Source organism: Siphateles boraxobius, unplaced genomic scaffold (assembly GCF_051911475.1).
Source record: "Siphateles boraxobius isolate OS27281-9 unplaced genomic scaffold, OSU_SipBor_1 35, whole genome shotgun sequence".
NCBI classification, from domain to species: Eukaryota; Metazoa; Chordata; class Actinopteri; order Cypriniformes; family Leuciscidae; genus Siphateles; species Siphateles boraxobius.
Genome location: NW_027508975.1, coordinates 12009674 through 12026919, shown reverse-complemented (window position 1 = coordinate 12026919; position 17246 = coordinate 12009674). Strand labels below are relative to the sequence as shown.

Genomic DNA, 17246 nt, shown 5'->3' with positions numbered 1-17246 from the left:
TGTAGAATCACAGTGCTTAAATGTGCTCAGGAAGTTGATTCAATATTTATGCTGAAGATTATGTGTGATTATGTTGAAATTAAAAACAAGGTCAGAAATTAAGCAGGGCTCAGGTCAAAACATCTAAAGTGATAGTTTCATTTATGCGGGCAGTGTAATGGTTTGTAACATTTAATATATCGGTCTGTTCTAGACCCATCGATAGTTGTTGTACACTGTAAAAAATTACATTGCAAAATGTTTTGTTGTTACATTGCTTTAACTAATCAAAATAAGTTTTTGTAAGTAAAAAAATAAGTAACAAAAATAAATGTTTAGCTTAAAAAAAAGTTGTACTAGATTCATCTCATCTTTTTTTTAAAAAAAAGTCAGTTTAATGTAATTTTAGTTGAAATGACTTAAACATCCAAGTTGATTGTACTTAAACATTTAGACAGCAACTTTTACAAATATCCGTATATCGCTGTTTAAATGTGAAGCTTATATTAAGTGGGTTTTGTTGAAAAAAAATCACATTACTTTTATAAAAAAAACATATCTGGAAAATTTTTTGTCTTATGAAATCTTTTCAACTACGTATCTGATGTTTGATTTTATAGGTAACTGCCATAATTTAAAGAGCATTTTGATTTGATGATGAATGATTTACCAATTCTTTTGAAATAGTAACATGAATGGATAACATATTGTGTGATTATATATGCCTAGTTAAAAAAGAAAAGAAAAGAAGATATGCCACCTTAAAGGTATAATATGACCCTGCAAAATATACCAAAATACGGCCTCTTAATAAAAAAGTTGTTTGCATGGCATTTTATTTGTTTGTTCTAATTTCATCAAATAATAAATACAGTTCACAAGGTGCACATCAATGAATGGTTTCTGACAACACTACATAATTCTGTTTGAGAATTTTGTATGCAATATTGCTTTATGTCATTGTGACAGATATTGAGAGTACCTGAGTGTGTGTGTGTGTGTGTGTGTGTGTGTGTGTGTGTGTGTGTGTGTGTGTGTGTGTGTGTGTGTGTGTGTGTGTGTGTGTGTGTGTGTGTGTGTGTGTGTGTGTGTGTGTGTGTGTGTGTGTGTGTGTGTGTGTGTGTGTGTGTGTGTGTGTTGAGAGAGGGAGAAAGAGTATGTGGTTCAAATCCTGATTACAGTAGAATAGATGTAGTCTATTGATCATACACCATGGTTCTTCAATATGGCTGCTGCTCTTAGACAGAGGTTGTGTGTTACTCACACTGACTGAAGATGTCATTACATTGCATGTTCTCTCCAGTACACATGGTAACACACACAAAGCACTTATTTTTGATTTTGTCTGATCAGATTGCATGTGCACTAGACTAGAGCACATACAGAAAACAATGCAGTAGGCTGTATAACTGAAAGTCCATAACTATATTATTTTGTGTTCTTCGCATTAAGATTGTTCTGTTCTGTATCACATCTTTTCTACTAAGGATGCACATTTGATATGTTTAATTGAATAACCTATTTAACATACACATAATCAGAGTCAGGGGCAGGATAGTCAAAGCGTATGGAGTGTTGACTATCATCTCCAAAATTCTGCACTCATACTCAAACTGTCCAGACGGTGGCGCTTGAATTCAGCGTGTCATATTTGACCCTTTCCACCTCTGCACATCCTCTATTAACGAAACTCCATGGCATGGGTGTTTTGAGTGCATTTTAATTGTTTTTAAGTGCAATCATCTTTTAGACGTTTAGACTGAGGCTGATTGGCACAGTTTTCATTTGTTTGTTTAATATCTCTAGTGGACTGAAATTCAGATTGGGGCCTAAAGATCATTGGTAAAAAACAACAAACAAAAGAAAAAAGGAGAAGTATTTAACATCACAAATTATTTCACAAATTATGTTTATTAATGAGGTTTGTTTTACTGTTGTGCCAGCCAACTCCAACACACTGATGGTTGGCACAACCAACATGGTTCTGGCACAAACAGAAAATTCTATTTTAAACCAAACCAACTCCACTCACATTTGTGTGATATAATTAGTTTTATAATATGGTCAGTTTAATCATCTTTAAAATCTTATACAATAACTTTAACACTATTTAACTACTTGAAAAATGTATGAAGACTATTGGAGTATGTATTACAAGAAAATGCTATTTCTGTTTTCTCCACTTCACAATTTCATGTTTAATTCGCTGTCGTTTCTTTCTAATTATTATAAAAATGTACTGCCAATTTCTGAGTGAAAATTTGTTTAAAAGTAAATAGTAGTTGTATGTAAATCAGAGGTTTAATGTTCTGACAGGTAAAATGTTATATAGTAACACTTCATTTGACGGTGTCTTTCTTACCCATGCTACATGTACTAACTATAGTAACAGTAAATTATGCAGAATTACATGCAACTAAACCAAAACCAAACCCTAATCCTAAAATTATAGTAAGTACATTATGTTAATTAATATTAGTACTTAAATGTATAATTACACTGTAACAAGAACGACTTGAAATGAAGTGTAACCATATCTATCAACATATTAAAATAATGTTATCTTAATAGAGTCAATGAGACCAAGAGTCAGAAGTTAACCCTTTACCAACCAACACCTAATACATTCCAAACCATAAACCACATTTTTTTTGTGGTTTACTTTAGCTTTTATCACATCTATCTTGAACCTAACAAGAAAATGTTATTATACGGTTTTATGACTGGCCAAAAGATAAAGAAATACAGGTAAAAGCAAGCGAGAGAGAGAGAGAGAGAGAGAGAGAGAGAGAGAGAGAGAGAGAGAGAGAGAGAGAGAGAGAGAGAGACAGAGAAGGAGATAGAGAGATAGAGAGAGAGAGAGAGAGAGGGAGAGAGAGAGAGAGAGAGAGAGAGAGAGAGAGAGAGAGAGAGAGAGAGAGAGAGAGAGAGAGAGAGACAGAGAGCAAGATGGAGCAAGGGCAGACTTTAGATAGTAAAGGAGGCTAAAACGTTTTTCAGCTAACATTGGTCCCAGTGGAGGATGGATTGACTGTGGGTGAATAATACATGGCTGGTGAGGGAGTAATGAAGTGGAAGTGATGGGGAGGAATACGCTGCTCTCAGTGGGATGGGGAAATGCGTACTTTAAAGAGCTCTCGCTCTCTCTGTGGCGCTGGCCTGGAAAACAAGCCAAGCAGACGCACATACACTTCCCACAGCCATTCCTCTGGAACTCCACACAGCTGTCGAGATTGCGTTCGTAACTTTGCTCAGACGTTCACTGCTCGTATGGTTTCACCATCGGGTTTGACACTGCTGTGCTAGTCTTCAGCATTTAGTGAGCATTGCCTTGACACTGAACTCTTAATGAAACTAAGCAACAGTGATGTATATTCAGGCATTGACAAATATATAGAGCTAGACATGTAGCAGATTTCTGTTGAGTGCACTTGAGTGCATTACCAATTCACCTGGTCGATTCCGCTTCAGATCACACTATCTGTGAATTTAATGCTCTTTTTAAACAGTAAATGAGTAATGAATATTGGTTGACTTTTTGGAGACCTTTAACTTTATGGTAATACCTATGGAATATGTGAAAACTTATGAGTAGTACTAAACCATAGTACTGAATGATTAACATATTCATATAGTATCTACGCTCTTAAAAATAAAGGTTGTTTATTGGCATCTATATTGACATTCCATGAAAAACCTTTAATGTCCATAGAACCTTCCATTTCACAAAATGTTATTTATTGTGGAAAAAAATTTCTTTAGCTAAAATGTTCTTCACACTAAGAAAAAAAAGGTTCTTCTTGTGGAACCTTATTTTTTAGAGTGTACTCCAAGGTACTTCAAAGAATATCATTGTACTTTTGGAGATATCTGAACTATAAACCTGGCATAGACTAGTGTTAAATACACCGAATATATTCCATAGTCTTCAGTAAAGCACTTATACGACATCCTCACCACTCCCCTTCTAAATAAAATCCACTAGACAATGGTCTACAGTCCCTAGACTACATGTGTGCGAGGATAACCGTCTCCAGACCCCCTCTAGAGAAGACTTAAAGCTTTTTCCATACTTTTGCATGCTCCACATTAAACTTCCTGTAGTGGAAACAACATGATTCCATGATTATTCATAATTTGCTATTAATAGTATAAGCACTTCTTGTGATAAAGGAGTATGCTTAATTAGATTTAATTTGCAATTATAGTGTACTTCAAATCTTAAATTATAAGTATTTTTTAAAAACTGTACATGCAGATAATATATTATTAACTAAATAAAGGACACTTAACTTAAAAAGAGTACACTTTCATAACTGTTCCTTAACACGCTTAAGTACACTTTTAAAATGTTAAAATGCCAATGAATAGTTTTAAAGTACATTTTGAACATGTACATTTTAATTTTCTTTTGATCTTTATAGAAGTACTTATTCTGATGTATAATATATATATATATATATATATATATATATATATATATATATATATATATATATATATATATATATATCATACAATCATGTTGTAACCAGTAAGCAACACGCACGGAAAATTAATACTACAGTCTTTTATTATAATTGCAGTAGATCGTTAGAACAACGCAAGAGTAAACAACACATTATGCATAGACTGCAATAACCAACATAGGACTAAATTGAACAGGGAGTATACGCAGAGAATAACAAGAAACTAAATAAGAAACAGCTGATAATTAACCATAGAAATAGTCAGGGAACCAATGAAACCTATACTAAACAAAGTATGGAAACTAAGGGAAACACAACAGAATATCAAAATAAGAGTCCAACACCGTGACAGTAGTTCCCCCTCCAGGAAGGCATGTCCTCGCGCCGTAACTGTGGCTTTGGAGGAGGTCGCGGAGAATGTGATGACAGGGATGAGGAGGAGTCGGTGGAGAGAGACACCACGGTGGAGCTGATGGCAGGAGGAGCCAGGGTGGAGTTTTGGCTGAATGAGACATCCAGATACTCACAGTGACGTGAGTATCTGGTAGAAAACATCCTTAAAGGCAGAGGTTTAAAGTCCAGGGGTCAGAAAGTAAAAGTCCTGTCATATCGTCACTGTCCGATGAAAACCGCGTATGTCCATTTTGCCGATTTTGAGATTTTTCGACGGATTGAATGTCCAGGTTCATTTCCGTATACATTATACTTCACATTATCTAAATGACCAATGAAAAGTTGTGAAATCATGTCATCTGATTTTCACGTATATCCATTTGGTGTCAAAGCTGTCAATCACGCCGCTTATCTCCCACCCTGTGGAGGCATCTCGCCGGTCTCGTTAAGTTTCATCTTAAGCTTCTCTGGAAGCTCAGCATTGGATAGCCAAATAACACTGTGAGGTAAAGTACCAGCAAATGTTTGTTTTTGACAACTGTTCTCAAGTTTATTATATATTCACAAAATTATGGTAGGACTGTGCAAACAAAGTATCAGTCTAGCATTGCCATGTCAGTGTATTGATTCATTGTCCCTTCATAGTTTGCAAGAGACATTTAATAAACTGAGCGTATTTAATAAACTGAGACGTAGGCTATTTAATAAACTGAGCGTATTTAATAAACTGAGACGTAGGCTATTTAATAAACTGAGCGTAGCCTATTCATCTGTCAATATGAAACGCGACTTGGTCATTCTAATTAATGATCGGAAGAATGCGCATCGACCACCGTTACTGTAAAATGCACGTATGTCCATTTAAACTCGATTTTGGTCAAATGTGTATTATATCATTACACTGGCAAGAATATGGTTACATTTAAAGATGCCGTACCAAGTATGCAACGCTACGTTCAACTGCTTTTGAAATTACGCTGGTTTTTTTTCTTCCTGAAAAGTAACCGTTTTGGACATACGTGAGTTTCATCGGGCAGCGACGATATGTTTATTCCACCCATGAACTCAGCCAGCTGATTTCACTAATTAGTTCTATCTCCTGGCTGAAAAACTGTGCTAATTAGCAAATCCAGGTGATTGGAACAAAATACTGCGGAGGACTTTTACTTTCTGAACCTGGACTTTACACCTCTGCTTATAGGGGATATTGCAGTTTTTATTTTTTAATTTTTTTAATTAATATATAACCGTGTATGAAAATACCATAGGAAAAGTTAAGTCAGGATTTAAAATTGTTTTGCGAGACATAAGGGCACAAATTTATTAGAAAACGTGACAGTTTCCTTGACCGTGTTGAAAAACCGCCTTTTTTTGTCCGACATCACGTCATATTACGTAATTGGAGGGAGTCGTTTGCTGGGCTCTGTGTTTGCTCAGTGCAGACTAGGTTGGTATTCAGTTGGAGCGGTCATGATTCAATGTTGTTTTTGGTGGTTATTGTATTTCAATTAATCATTAATTGAAATTATGTAAATGTAAATTATTGTGAATCCAGGCTATCTTCCGTGCCTTGTGACTTTTTTTGCAGGTGAAGAGACAGGACTTCACTTCCGCATCTTGTTTGAAAAATGTGGTAGTGTGTAGCGTTCACTTTAGGCCAGATGATTATAATCCCGGTGATATGATGTAGTTCAAGACAGTTGTGATTGTGATTATTTTTTTATTCGTTGTCACCAAAATGGGGCCATTCAAAACCTTTATACAGTCCCTCTTCCTCTGGAAACTATCTCCTAATGGCTGACATACACAACACATACAGGTAAGATTCTAAATACTAGCTTTGCTATTCCCTGATACATGATAATAATCTGTGCAATATTGTTATCTGTGCATAGTGTTATACATAGGCTATCGTTGGCTAACGTGGATATAAGCTATAAGCTAACACTGGTATCTCACCAAGACACCTGCCCTGTTCTCCTCACACAACAACTCAATTTGTCTCCTCTGACAATTTTTTTGTCTAATCCTGGCCCGTCTCTGCTCTCTTGGTCGCATAGCAGGCTCATAATTATATGGCTGAGGTCCGTCATACGAGTAAACATTTAGGCTACAATTTCCTCAGCGTCCAAAAAATCTTAGCGATCCATTGCTTTCATATTGTTTACTTTGACAGCACTCCCTCCCGTTACGTCACTTCCGGTTTGGTGGTTTTCAAATGCATAAGTAATACTTTCTCACAAAAAACGACTCCAGAAGGCTAAATAGCATTTTATAGGAATATCTTTATATTTAGATCTAGTTCCTACATTATTTTTCTTTCCATTGGATCACTGGGTACTTTAAGCCCTTTAAGATCCTGGAGCGAAACCTTCATCCCGCCAGCCCAGTGGAGGATTTTTAGTGACACCACCAAAAAAACAATGGATTTGACATGGTAATGCACTGAAGGATTCAAAAAGAAGAAGAGCACAAGCACTTATCTGGTGGTTCAAGATAAAAATAAAAATAAAATATTTATAAAAATATATATAAAAATTGATGCCTAAACTAAGTGTTTTATATAGTTTTTTATAGGCAGAACCTGGGGACAGACTGACTGAGGCGGAACAAGGGTGCATGGAGAAACTGGCGGAGCAGCAACATCCATGGCCCAGAAACCCAAGGTAGAGCTGTTGGCTTGCGGGACCAAGGTGAATATGGGGGTTTGGCAGACCAGGGCAACAAGAGGGAGTGAGGACGACGCGGAAGCCAGAGGGAAGGAGAGGCCAGGTGGATCCAAAGGGCTGGTGGGTTGAGGCGCAGCCAGATACCCTGAAATCCGTGGTGGAGGCAGAACGATGACTAGCAGAGGTTGAGCCAGAGGGACGAGGAAGCCCAGAGGAGTCCCAGGTCTGATGGTCCACGGTGGAGACAAGGGAAGGCAGAGCTAAGGCGGAGTCGACGAACTAACAGGTCAAGGTGGAGACATGGACCTGGAAGCCAGAGGTGAAGCCGGTGACTCAACCTCATGCCAATCTGGTGGTCGGGAAGCCCGAGACGGAGCTGAAGAGGCTCAAGGAGATAGCGGTGACGGCAAAGCCGAGTAGTTGCACGACACCAGTGGAGCCGAGCGGGGGAGATGGGACCAGAAAGTTGGGTAGGAACAAGGGAGGAGGAAGATCTCCGCATGGGAATGGAGCATCCAGATAGACGGACAGGACCGGTGGAGAAGGCGTTGATTCGAGGGTGGGTACTCAGGAGGGAACTAGATATGCGAATCACAGGTCTATAAGGCAGTGGTCTGCTCCTGGCTCTGGGATGGACTAGACGACTGGCTCTCCAACTCTGTTATGACTCAGGTGGGAGGATCTATCGCTAGGCCTGAGGTAGACGCAGGCTAGGCATTCCCTCTCTGACTTGCAGATGGTTATTAAGGATTCGCTGTACAGGAGCATCCACCCCTGGTATTCCACCAAAGTCCTTCGCTCATGGTGGAGAAGATGCAGTGCTGGTAAGTCCAGTTCTCTTTCTCTTTTTAGGTTGGTTATTCTGTAATGAGTAAGCAACATGCACAAACCAGGAATACTACAGTCTTTTACTATAAACGCAGGAGATCGTTAGAACAACACAAGTGTAAACAACACTTTACACATAGACAATAAATGACAAATTCCATATTTTTATATTAATTAACATTGATTAATTAATAATAATTCCGTGTTTCCATATTTGGAATGCAAGGGTAAATAAATAACTGACCATCTATAAAGTCACAATATAAACTTTGACGACGCAGTGTTTAATTATTTAAAAATAATAATGTTTTTTCCCATTTCTTGAAAAGCTGTGTTTTTGGAGATAAAAGATTTCAGCCTGGCAGTGACGATATTAGAGAAAGAGCCATTTAGAATCATTCTAACCAATTCAATGAATCAAACTACTACTGTAACATGAGAGAGAGAAGTTCTGGATGAGCTGATTCAGTAGAATTAATCAAACTTTCCAACTTAACATAATAGAGAGAGAGAATAGTTCAAGACGAGCCCATTCATTAAGATGAATCCGATTTTCCAGCACTAGATATGAAAGAGACTTTTATGATGAAACAATTGACAAATGAATCAGACTTTCGAGTGTTACCAGAGAGCCTTTTAAAAAAAAAAACTGATTCACTAGAATGAATCAAACTTTCAAGCGCTACTTCTAAGAGAGAAGAGCCATTCAAGATGAACTGATTCAGTAGAATGAATTAAAATTTCCAGCCCAACACCATACAGAGAAAAAGATGTTTATGATGAACTGATTCACTAGAACAAATCAGGCTTCCGCGCACTACATAATAGAGAGAGAGAGAGAGAAAGAGAGATGGTTTATAATTTATAATTGGTTTATAATGAACCAGTTCATTAAAATTATTATAATTTTCCATTCCTACATATAATAGAGAGACCGAGATGACAGGTTCACTAAAATCAAACTTTTCAGATTCAACAGAATGAATCTAACCTTCCAGCATTATATACGAGAGAGTCTTTTATGATGAACTGATTCACTAGAATGATTTTCCTATGTGTTGCATATCTAAAAGAGTTGTTTATGGCAAAATGATTGGTTTGTTACTGGAAAAGCTACACTGCAAACTTTTAGTATCTAAACTATACTATACGGCACTGATGTCCATATAATAGCTTGAGAGTCAGACCCTGACATTTAATATATTGACCTTAACTAAGAATTTTAGGAATGCATGTTGATCTCACCAAAGACATTTGACATGTTACAGCACTTGCAGCTCTATCAGGTCTTTTCTTCAAGCACTGTTTCTGTGCTGAACTGTGCTTAGACTCCAGGAATAAGCTGCAGTTGAGTTCTTCCCTGCTTGTGTCTGTCAGAGAGGGTTCTTGTGTAGAGAGGGAATGAAGTGTCAGAGATCACTTGACAGTGGTCCCCAAGGTGCAGCTCTTCAGGGCTAAAGTGTGTGAGAAGAGAGTCAACTCCCATTCCATTTCCTGCCCCCAGCCCCCGCCCCCCATCCCCCCATCCCCCCCATCCCTCCATTTTCTGCCTGGATGAACCAATAGTCTGCCTGAGAGCATGCAGCAGGTCCCACCTGGACCATCCGGACCAAAAAAAAAAACCCACAAGAGCAAGCAGGATAGAGATTGAGAGGGAAAGGTTTTGGAAACTGCTAAGTGTTATAAAAATTGAAAGATGGAGAGTGGAAGGAAGTGGCCGGAGGTTGAAGGTCAATCGTGTGGAGATTCATACCGTTCTTGTTTTGAAGGTAAGTCAGTTTCAGACAGCAAAGCCCCACTGTCACCGTCCCTGGAGACTGAAGAAAGAGTGTTCACTCACATGAATGACATTTAATTTGTTTCATGAAAAGAATGCTCATATATTGAACAAGCACTGTTGTCTGTGTTTGGAGTTTGGAATGGAAATAAAGCTTTTCCTCATGTGCTGCTTCTCCAGTCTAACAAAAAACCTGTCAGTCAAAGGACTGGCAATTTGTATTTGCCTGTAACAGTGAATGATGGTCTCTTCATCTATGTAAACACACCCGTTTCCACACATTCATCTTCCACTGCCTCAGTCATTGAGACAAACATTTCAGTAGATTATGATGTAACTCTATCAAGCAGCTGTCCATCCAGGAGCTCCATTTAAACGGCTGCAGAGCTTGGACGTCCCACAGTCTGCCGGTTTCATTCTGATCTACATCAGATGAGGGGCATCGGAGATATACAAACATGTTTTGTCAATTCAATATACCTAAGCCATGATGGAATAAAAGCTTTTTATAATTTTCCATAGACTCTCTAGTGCCTTGGCTTTATATGCTTTTATGAGTTAAACTATCCCTATACCCAAAGAGGATAGGAGCTTCTCACACTTTTGGTTGTGGAACATGATGATTTTCTTGAAGTTGAGAGTATATACCTGAGGTAAATATCTCAGCTATATTTCAAGATAATTTTTGTATATAGTACGCTCTTAAAAATGAAGTTTAAAAAAAAAAATATTGGCATATAATTCAATGAATAACCAGAAAATTATTATTTTAATAAGCTGCTCACTGGTTCTTCTGTGAAACCCCCCTTTTGGAACCTTTATTCTTAAAAGTGTAATATTTCTTGAATAAATAATCAATTCTAAATAATAATTTCTTAGTAATATTTCTGTAATTTATTTTGTATATGGTTTATAATAATTCATTACCAATTTTTCATTTGCAGATTCTAAAATGGGTATTTGTCATGTTTTTTTAATACATTATACTTTCTAAAGGTGTTTTTAATGATTAGATAAGTATTATAGTGTATTATAACTGTGGTTACAATTATTCATGAGACCATAAAATGCATTATAAGATGCATTACAAGCCATAATTACTGCATTAAAATACTTTTATAATGCATTATACATAAAAGCTTTGTTATACCGATATTTACTATAATGACGAAAGTACTGTAAGTGATGCCATCACTGCAAATTTAAATAAATTTGCCAAATGCTGCTATTGGCTAATGGTTTATTTGTTGTTTGCTTTTTGTTCTCGGGTTAGTGAAATGTTTTATATATTTATTTATTTGTACATACTGATAAATGTATTCTCTCTGTTCATTATATTGTGATTATCTCCCAGGTTTGTCCTTCAAGAGGTCTTCTGCACATCAACTATTCATTAATATACACCGCACAAACAAAAGTATTTTTCTGCAATCCAATTTTAATTACTGTCTTTTGCACTTTTAGTCTCAATAGCAAAAGAGGTTGTGTTGATGATGCTAAAAACCCTAACTGGGTTTAAGCTTTTTTTTTTTTTTTTGGATAAAAGGCTATACATTAATATACAACATTTATTAATTTCTAAATAGAAAAGACAGAAGATAAAAAAAAAAGTTGTGTCAATCATGCATTACATAAATAAACCGTATCACTGCATGCATAAACAAATAAGATCTTCTGGCTTCTTTACACAGGTGCGGCACCTCAACATTGTAATGAATTGTGTTACATGTTGTGACCTACAGGCAAAAGAAAAGAAAAGAAAAAAAGCCTGAACACTGAATTAGGAGGTTACAGTGCTTTCAAATGGGAGATGTCTATCACTGTTTCAATCTCTAATGAAAAGACTTCTGGACCTCAGGAACAAAGTGTTAAGTAAATGCACTGAAGTGCCCTCATGCATTATACATATTAAATGAACTCTGGCAAGCCAAACCTCTTAGCCACAATGAAGAAAGAGTCAGAGGTGGCTGAGAGACACATTTAAGGTACTGTATGTGATAAAGGATTGATTAATGTCCAAAAAAATGTATATATACGGACCGAAATGTGACTGCTGCAGCTGCACAGTGTCACTTTTGGGTTTTAAAAGAGTTATTAAATGAAAAAGATCTTCACGGAAAGAAAATAAATTCATCCCCCAGGACAGACCTTCACAGAACTGTCCAGTTAGAAACCATTTCTATATGATCTGACCCTTAAAATTACTTTTATTGGTGTTTTTTAAAAAACAACAACAATGTTGTTAGGTTGATTTAGTCATATTAAATAATAGTTTTTAAGGTTACAAGACAAAACATGATTTACATAGTTTTAATCCTCAAAGTTCAATAGAAGTCACTTAGTCACAATAGAAGAAATAAACTATTGTTTTAGGTAACAATGCTTCGAAGATGATAAAGGTAATGATAAAGACATTTAATTTTAATGCCACTTCTGTAGATTACTTACGAAATAATCTTTTGTAGATAACTTATAGGCTACTTCTAACATTTCATTTGTGTGTTTTTCTTTCAGGTAGCCTACTTTTGAGAGAACTTAGTGAACGTGAAGTTTTTTTAAAATCATGTTTTCTCGCCTGCAGTTAACATAATTTAAAAAATTACCAGTCTGTTTTTGTTGATGTAAGACATGTTTTTCTCAGCACTGTAGCTAGCCTACTAAGGCCCTGTATTTTGATAGTATATCGATCTTAGACTGTTATTTTTTGTATGTTTTTGTAATTCAGAGATAATTTTTTCAACAAATCCAATGTTATTTAATGGTACAAAGGTGTTTGATAACTACATAGAAAGGCAATTATGGTAATCGTTCCTGGGCGGTCATCAATCATGTGCGATCGAGCTGTCTGTGCACTGAGTCAGATGTGTGATTGGCTGCTGGCGGGCAGGGAAACTGAACACGTCCTCATTAATGTGAGCGAGACCCCGCGGGCTCCTCAGGATGACACAAGCGCATCGTTTGACTCTCAAGTTATACAGTGGCTGTAAAGTGTTCCGCTGTGTGAACAACAACTTTTTCCGTGATTCGCGTTTGTTATCTGGACCTTTAAATCTGATCCTGTGACGTCAGCGTCACCGGTGTTTAAAACAACGTGCAACTGAGCCAACATTTATTATGATTTTTTCAACTACAGCCACACCGCTGCACCACATTGAATCCGTGACATACTGCACTTTCTGATATTTTTATTGTTGTTTGTATGAAAGATAAGCAGTAACCAGAAAGGGACGTTTACCTGCAGTTAATGGACGATTTTCGTGATGAACTGATGACCCGCAGCGGGACTACAGCTTTCTCTGTGCTGGACACTCATCATGTCATTTACACAGTTCGGGTATTCATATTCTGCAGCACCACAGGTAACTTTTTTTTAGCAGTTCCACTACTCACTTTAGTGTGCAAAAAATGTGTCACACGTGTTGGATGTTAATATTATGATTAATTGTGAATGGTCTCAATTAATTAAATGTATTTGTGTGATCCTTCAGTTAGGGGAAATTGATGAACATACTTAAGTAGGTATACTATGTATTATTAAACCTTTAAACTTTTTATTGTGTACATTAATTACTTAAAAAAACGTTCTACTTATTTTTAAGAGTGTTGAAAGGTTACACCTGTCATAATGTCTCTATTTTGGGCTTGTCCCTCACGAGGATACTTTGCCTTTCTAATGCATTTATAAAAACCGCAAATAAAAATATCAGGGCAATTCAGATATCCTTTTCCTTTGAACTATTTATTTAATTTAATGTTTTTGTTGAATTTATATTTCATGATGTTTCAAATGTGAAAATAAGAAGTAGCAGGAAGGCATAGTTGCCAAAAACAGCACAATGATAGATTTGAAGATCATAAATGTAATTAATTTTAAGATTGAAGATCTGAAAGTAGTTTTAGTAGACATCATTGCTAATCACTCTTAAAAATAAAGGTTCCAAAAGAGGGTTTCGAAGTGATGCCATAAAATAACTGTTTTTGGTTCTCCAAAGTACCTTACAGTAAACCCTTTTTAAAATTACCACTTTTTTTAGTATGAAGAACATAATGTTATAATCTAAACAACCTTTTTCATTATGTTCAATGGAAAAGTTCCATGGATATTTAAGGTTCTTCATGGAACCATGCCAATAAAGAACCTTTATTTTTTTTAATCTTCATTATATTTATTTTTTTAAATATACATTTATTAAGTAATTTACTGCTGGCTAACATGTTGTATTAACAAGTCTAATATTTGTTTTTTGTCCATAAAGAGAAATAATTCATTATTATTCAACATCATTGCCCTAAATATCAAAATGATTGGAAAAAAAATGACACAATCTAACATTATTCAAAATCCATAAGGCCATGATCATATGTATACCAGCACTTGTGTTAAATGTTTGAAGATAAATAAACGTATATTGCAGAAGTGTTCTTTTCCAAGATATCATGTAGTCATAAGTGAAGAATCTCTTGATTGCAATGTAACAGTAACAGTATTGTTTTCTAACACCGATGTATGTAGATGGCACTAGTTATTTTAACTAATTTAAAGTCATTAATAATCTAAAAGCTGTGTAACGTGTTTCATAGTTTTCAAGGACATGCTTTAGCCTGTTCACCCTTTCGTTGACAGCTTTTAATGTCTTCTAACGCTCTGAGCGCCTGCTATGAGTCTAATGGTTCTCTGCTGGACACTGGAGTGGCAACTTCTCCTCAAAACTCACTTTACTGCCCGGTATATGAAAGTAGGCTTATGGCCTCCAGCCGGCATGACCTGATCCCTACTGCTGTCTATGGAAACTCCTGTTCAAAGAGTCACAGTTATGATAGCTACAGCACTTACGGTCCAGATTCAACCTCATGCTATCCTCTGGTACGCATTTCATTTTTTCATTTCAATAACAATAGATGTGCATGTTACCTGCACTGTCCAGAATGGTTTTAGAATCATCACTGACCTCTTTTGTGATTATTTGCATTATATTAGGGTAAACTCAGTGAGAAAGATGGAGTGGCAACGGGACATCCAAGAGTTACCCAAAGCGCTGCATATTACCACTACGACTACCCAATTGGACAGTACCCGCATGACAGATATGGGTAAGAATTATCACCTCCTTTTTGTTATTCAAGAGAAATTTAGTTGCATCAATTACCTTTTTGCAGAATTTTCAAATACAGCTATTGTGCGTACAACTTTAAAACAAATGGACTAATTGTTATCTTATTTAGATATGGGTCTGTAGATGTGAGCACGAGAAGAAAAAATGCTACCAGAGAGACCACCAGCACGCTGAAAGCATGGCTGCAGGAACATAAAAAGAACCCGTACCCCACCAAGGGTGAGAAGATCATGCTGGCCATCATCACTAAGATGACCCTTACACAGGTTTCCACCTGGTTCGCCAACGCGCGCCGGAGACTCAAGAAGGAAAATAAAATGACGTGGTCGCCGCGCAACAAGACCTCAGATGAGAAGGAGTGTGACGACCAAGAAGATATGGACGAATCACTGGGCGAACCACTAAAAACCAAAAGAGATTTCAATGGTTTGTTGAAAGCTTTTTTGATGTCATTCTTGGTTTGTAAAGCAAATATTGTTCATATAGCCTATTCAGCGTAGCAATACAGTTAGGTAATGTTCGGTAGCTGTTTAAAAAAAAAAAAAAAAAACGTATTTGTAATTCTATCAGTGATATGTAGTGATCTAGATCAATGAATTGGTTACCACCTTCAGTGAGTGTCTTTTCAGCAACAACCTTTGCTACTAATATGTCAAAATAATAGACCTAGACATACACCTACCACCCAGAATTTACATGCTCCAGTTACAGTTTAACATTTAACGTTATATTCAGTGATTTTATAACCTGCTTAAATATTTGTTATATAGCTCCAGACAACCAAGGAAAGGATGATACAGATCAACTTCACAGCGATCTGGATGATTTTGATCTAGTGGAATCAGATGGCTCTGAGTGCGAATCGAAACCATCCTTTGTCATGCGGGTTTGCTCAGAATCCAGCGAATGTCCAGATAACCGCTTTAAAGAATCCGTTACCGAGCTTCCCAGAGATGTCCATGAATTTAGTGAAGACCGCCTAAGACCAACTGCTGAAGACAACCAAACAGCAAAGTTCTACCTTCAACAAGGCCAAAAGACTATTGAGACCAAGCCAAAAATCTGGTCTCTTGCACAGACTGCTACGTCATTAAACCAAGCCGATTACTCCTCATGCATGCATAAAGGAACGTCGTGCTCTTCTTCAAACTGTGACTCCGACTCCGACATAATAAAGAGGAAACAAGAGTCTCCAGTGGCCACACTGAGAAACTGGGTTGATGGTGTGTTTCATGATCCTTTATTCAGGCACTCAAACTTCAACCAAACTTTCAGCAACTCCACAGAGTTATGGACTGAAGCTATTTCCTCACAGAATTCCTACCATGAACACTCAGAACCTATTACTTCCTCTCAGCAACTGTGACACGTTTTTTTTGTTTTGTTTTCATGCATTTTTTTGCACCATCACTTAGATTCTAATTGTGCTAATGTCTTTTTTATTAGTTTCATTCTGTGAGCTGGTATAATATGAGACCTCCTGAAAGTCTGAACTTTATACATTAGAACTTGCCAACACAGCAATGTAGATTTAGGAGGACCGGCACCTTTTCACTTATAAAAGAAGAAAATCTGATTCTGTCTCTGTAAAAGAAAGTGATCACTGCTGTATAATAGCACAGTACACAATGTCCCCCAATCTGAAGTCTCAGTTGGTCATCTGACTTCCCTCAGTAATAAAGAGTCATTTTGTGAAGAAAAAGAATAAGAAAAAAAAGATGGTCACTGTCCATGGTGCTGAAATGCTCCCAAGCGCATGTTGGTCACTAAAGTTGTTTTATTCGGTTGCATTTATTGTTTGACTGAGTTTTTTTTTCCCTGTGGAAACACAAGATGAGTTTACATGCATTAATAATTTGAACCCCTTCCACACAATAACCTTTAGACCGGGACTTAAGTTAGAACCACTCAGTCATGATAAACATAAATACTCAAGGGTTTAAACTGTTAACTCAATGGTATTTCTAAAATTCATAGTCAGTGAAGCATTGTTTTTTCATTAAGTGACTGATATGGC

The 17246-nt window shown here is 36.7% G+C and overlaps 1 protein-coding gene across 1 annotated transcript; it reads left to right on the top strand.

Annotated features, from left to right (window-relative positions):
- The first annotated feature begins 12991 nt into the window (after nucleotides 1–12991).
- Nucleotides 12992–17019, top strand: irx4b (iroquois homeobox 4b). The gene is made up of 5 exons (XM_077196395.1): nucleotides 12992–13474; nucleotides 14740–14979; nucleotides 15094–15206; nucleotides 15339–15655; nucleotides 16000–17019. Exons 1-5 carry the CDS (start codon nucleotides 13430–13432, stop codon nucleotides 16593–16595), a joined length of 1311 nt encoding a protein of 436 aa, XP_077052510.1. The 5' UTR covers nucleotides 12992–13429; the 3' UTR covers nucleotides 16596–17019.
- The last annotated feature ends 227 nt before the right edge of the window (nucleotides 17020–17246 follow it).

Bases quoted from the DNA above. Each gene is read 5' to 3' on its own strand.
- irx4b (XM_077196395.1), top strand. From the start codon at position 13,430: ATGTCATTTACACAGTTCGGGTATTCATATTCTGCAGCACCACAG. The intron at 15,207-15,338 runs GTAAGAATTATC...TATCTTATTTAG, and splicing joins TACCCGCATGACAGATATGG to ATATGGGTCTGTAGATGTGA. The intron at 15,656-15,999 runs GTTTGTTGAAAG...TTTGTTATATAG, and splicing joins AACCAAAAGAGATTTCAATG to CTCCAGACAACCAAGGAAAG.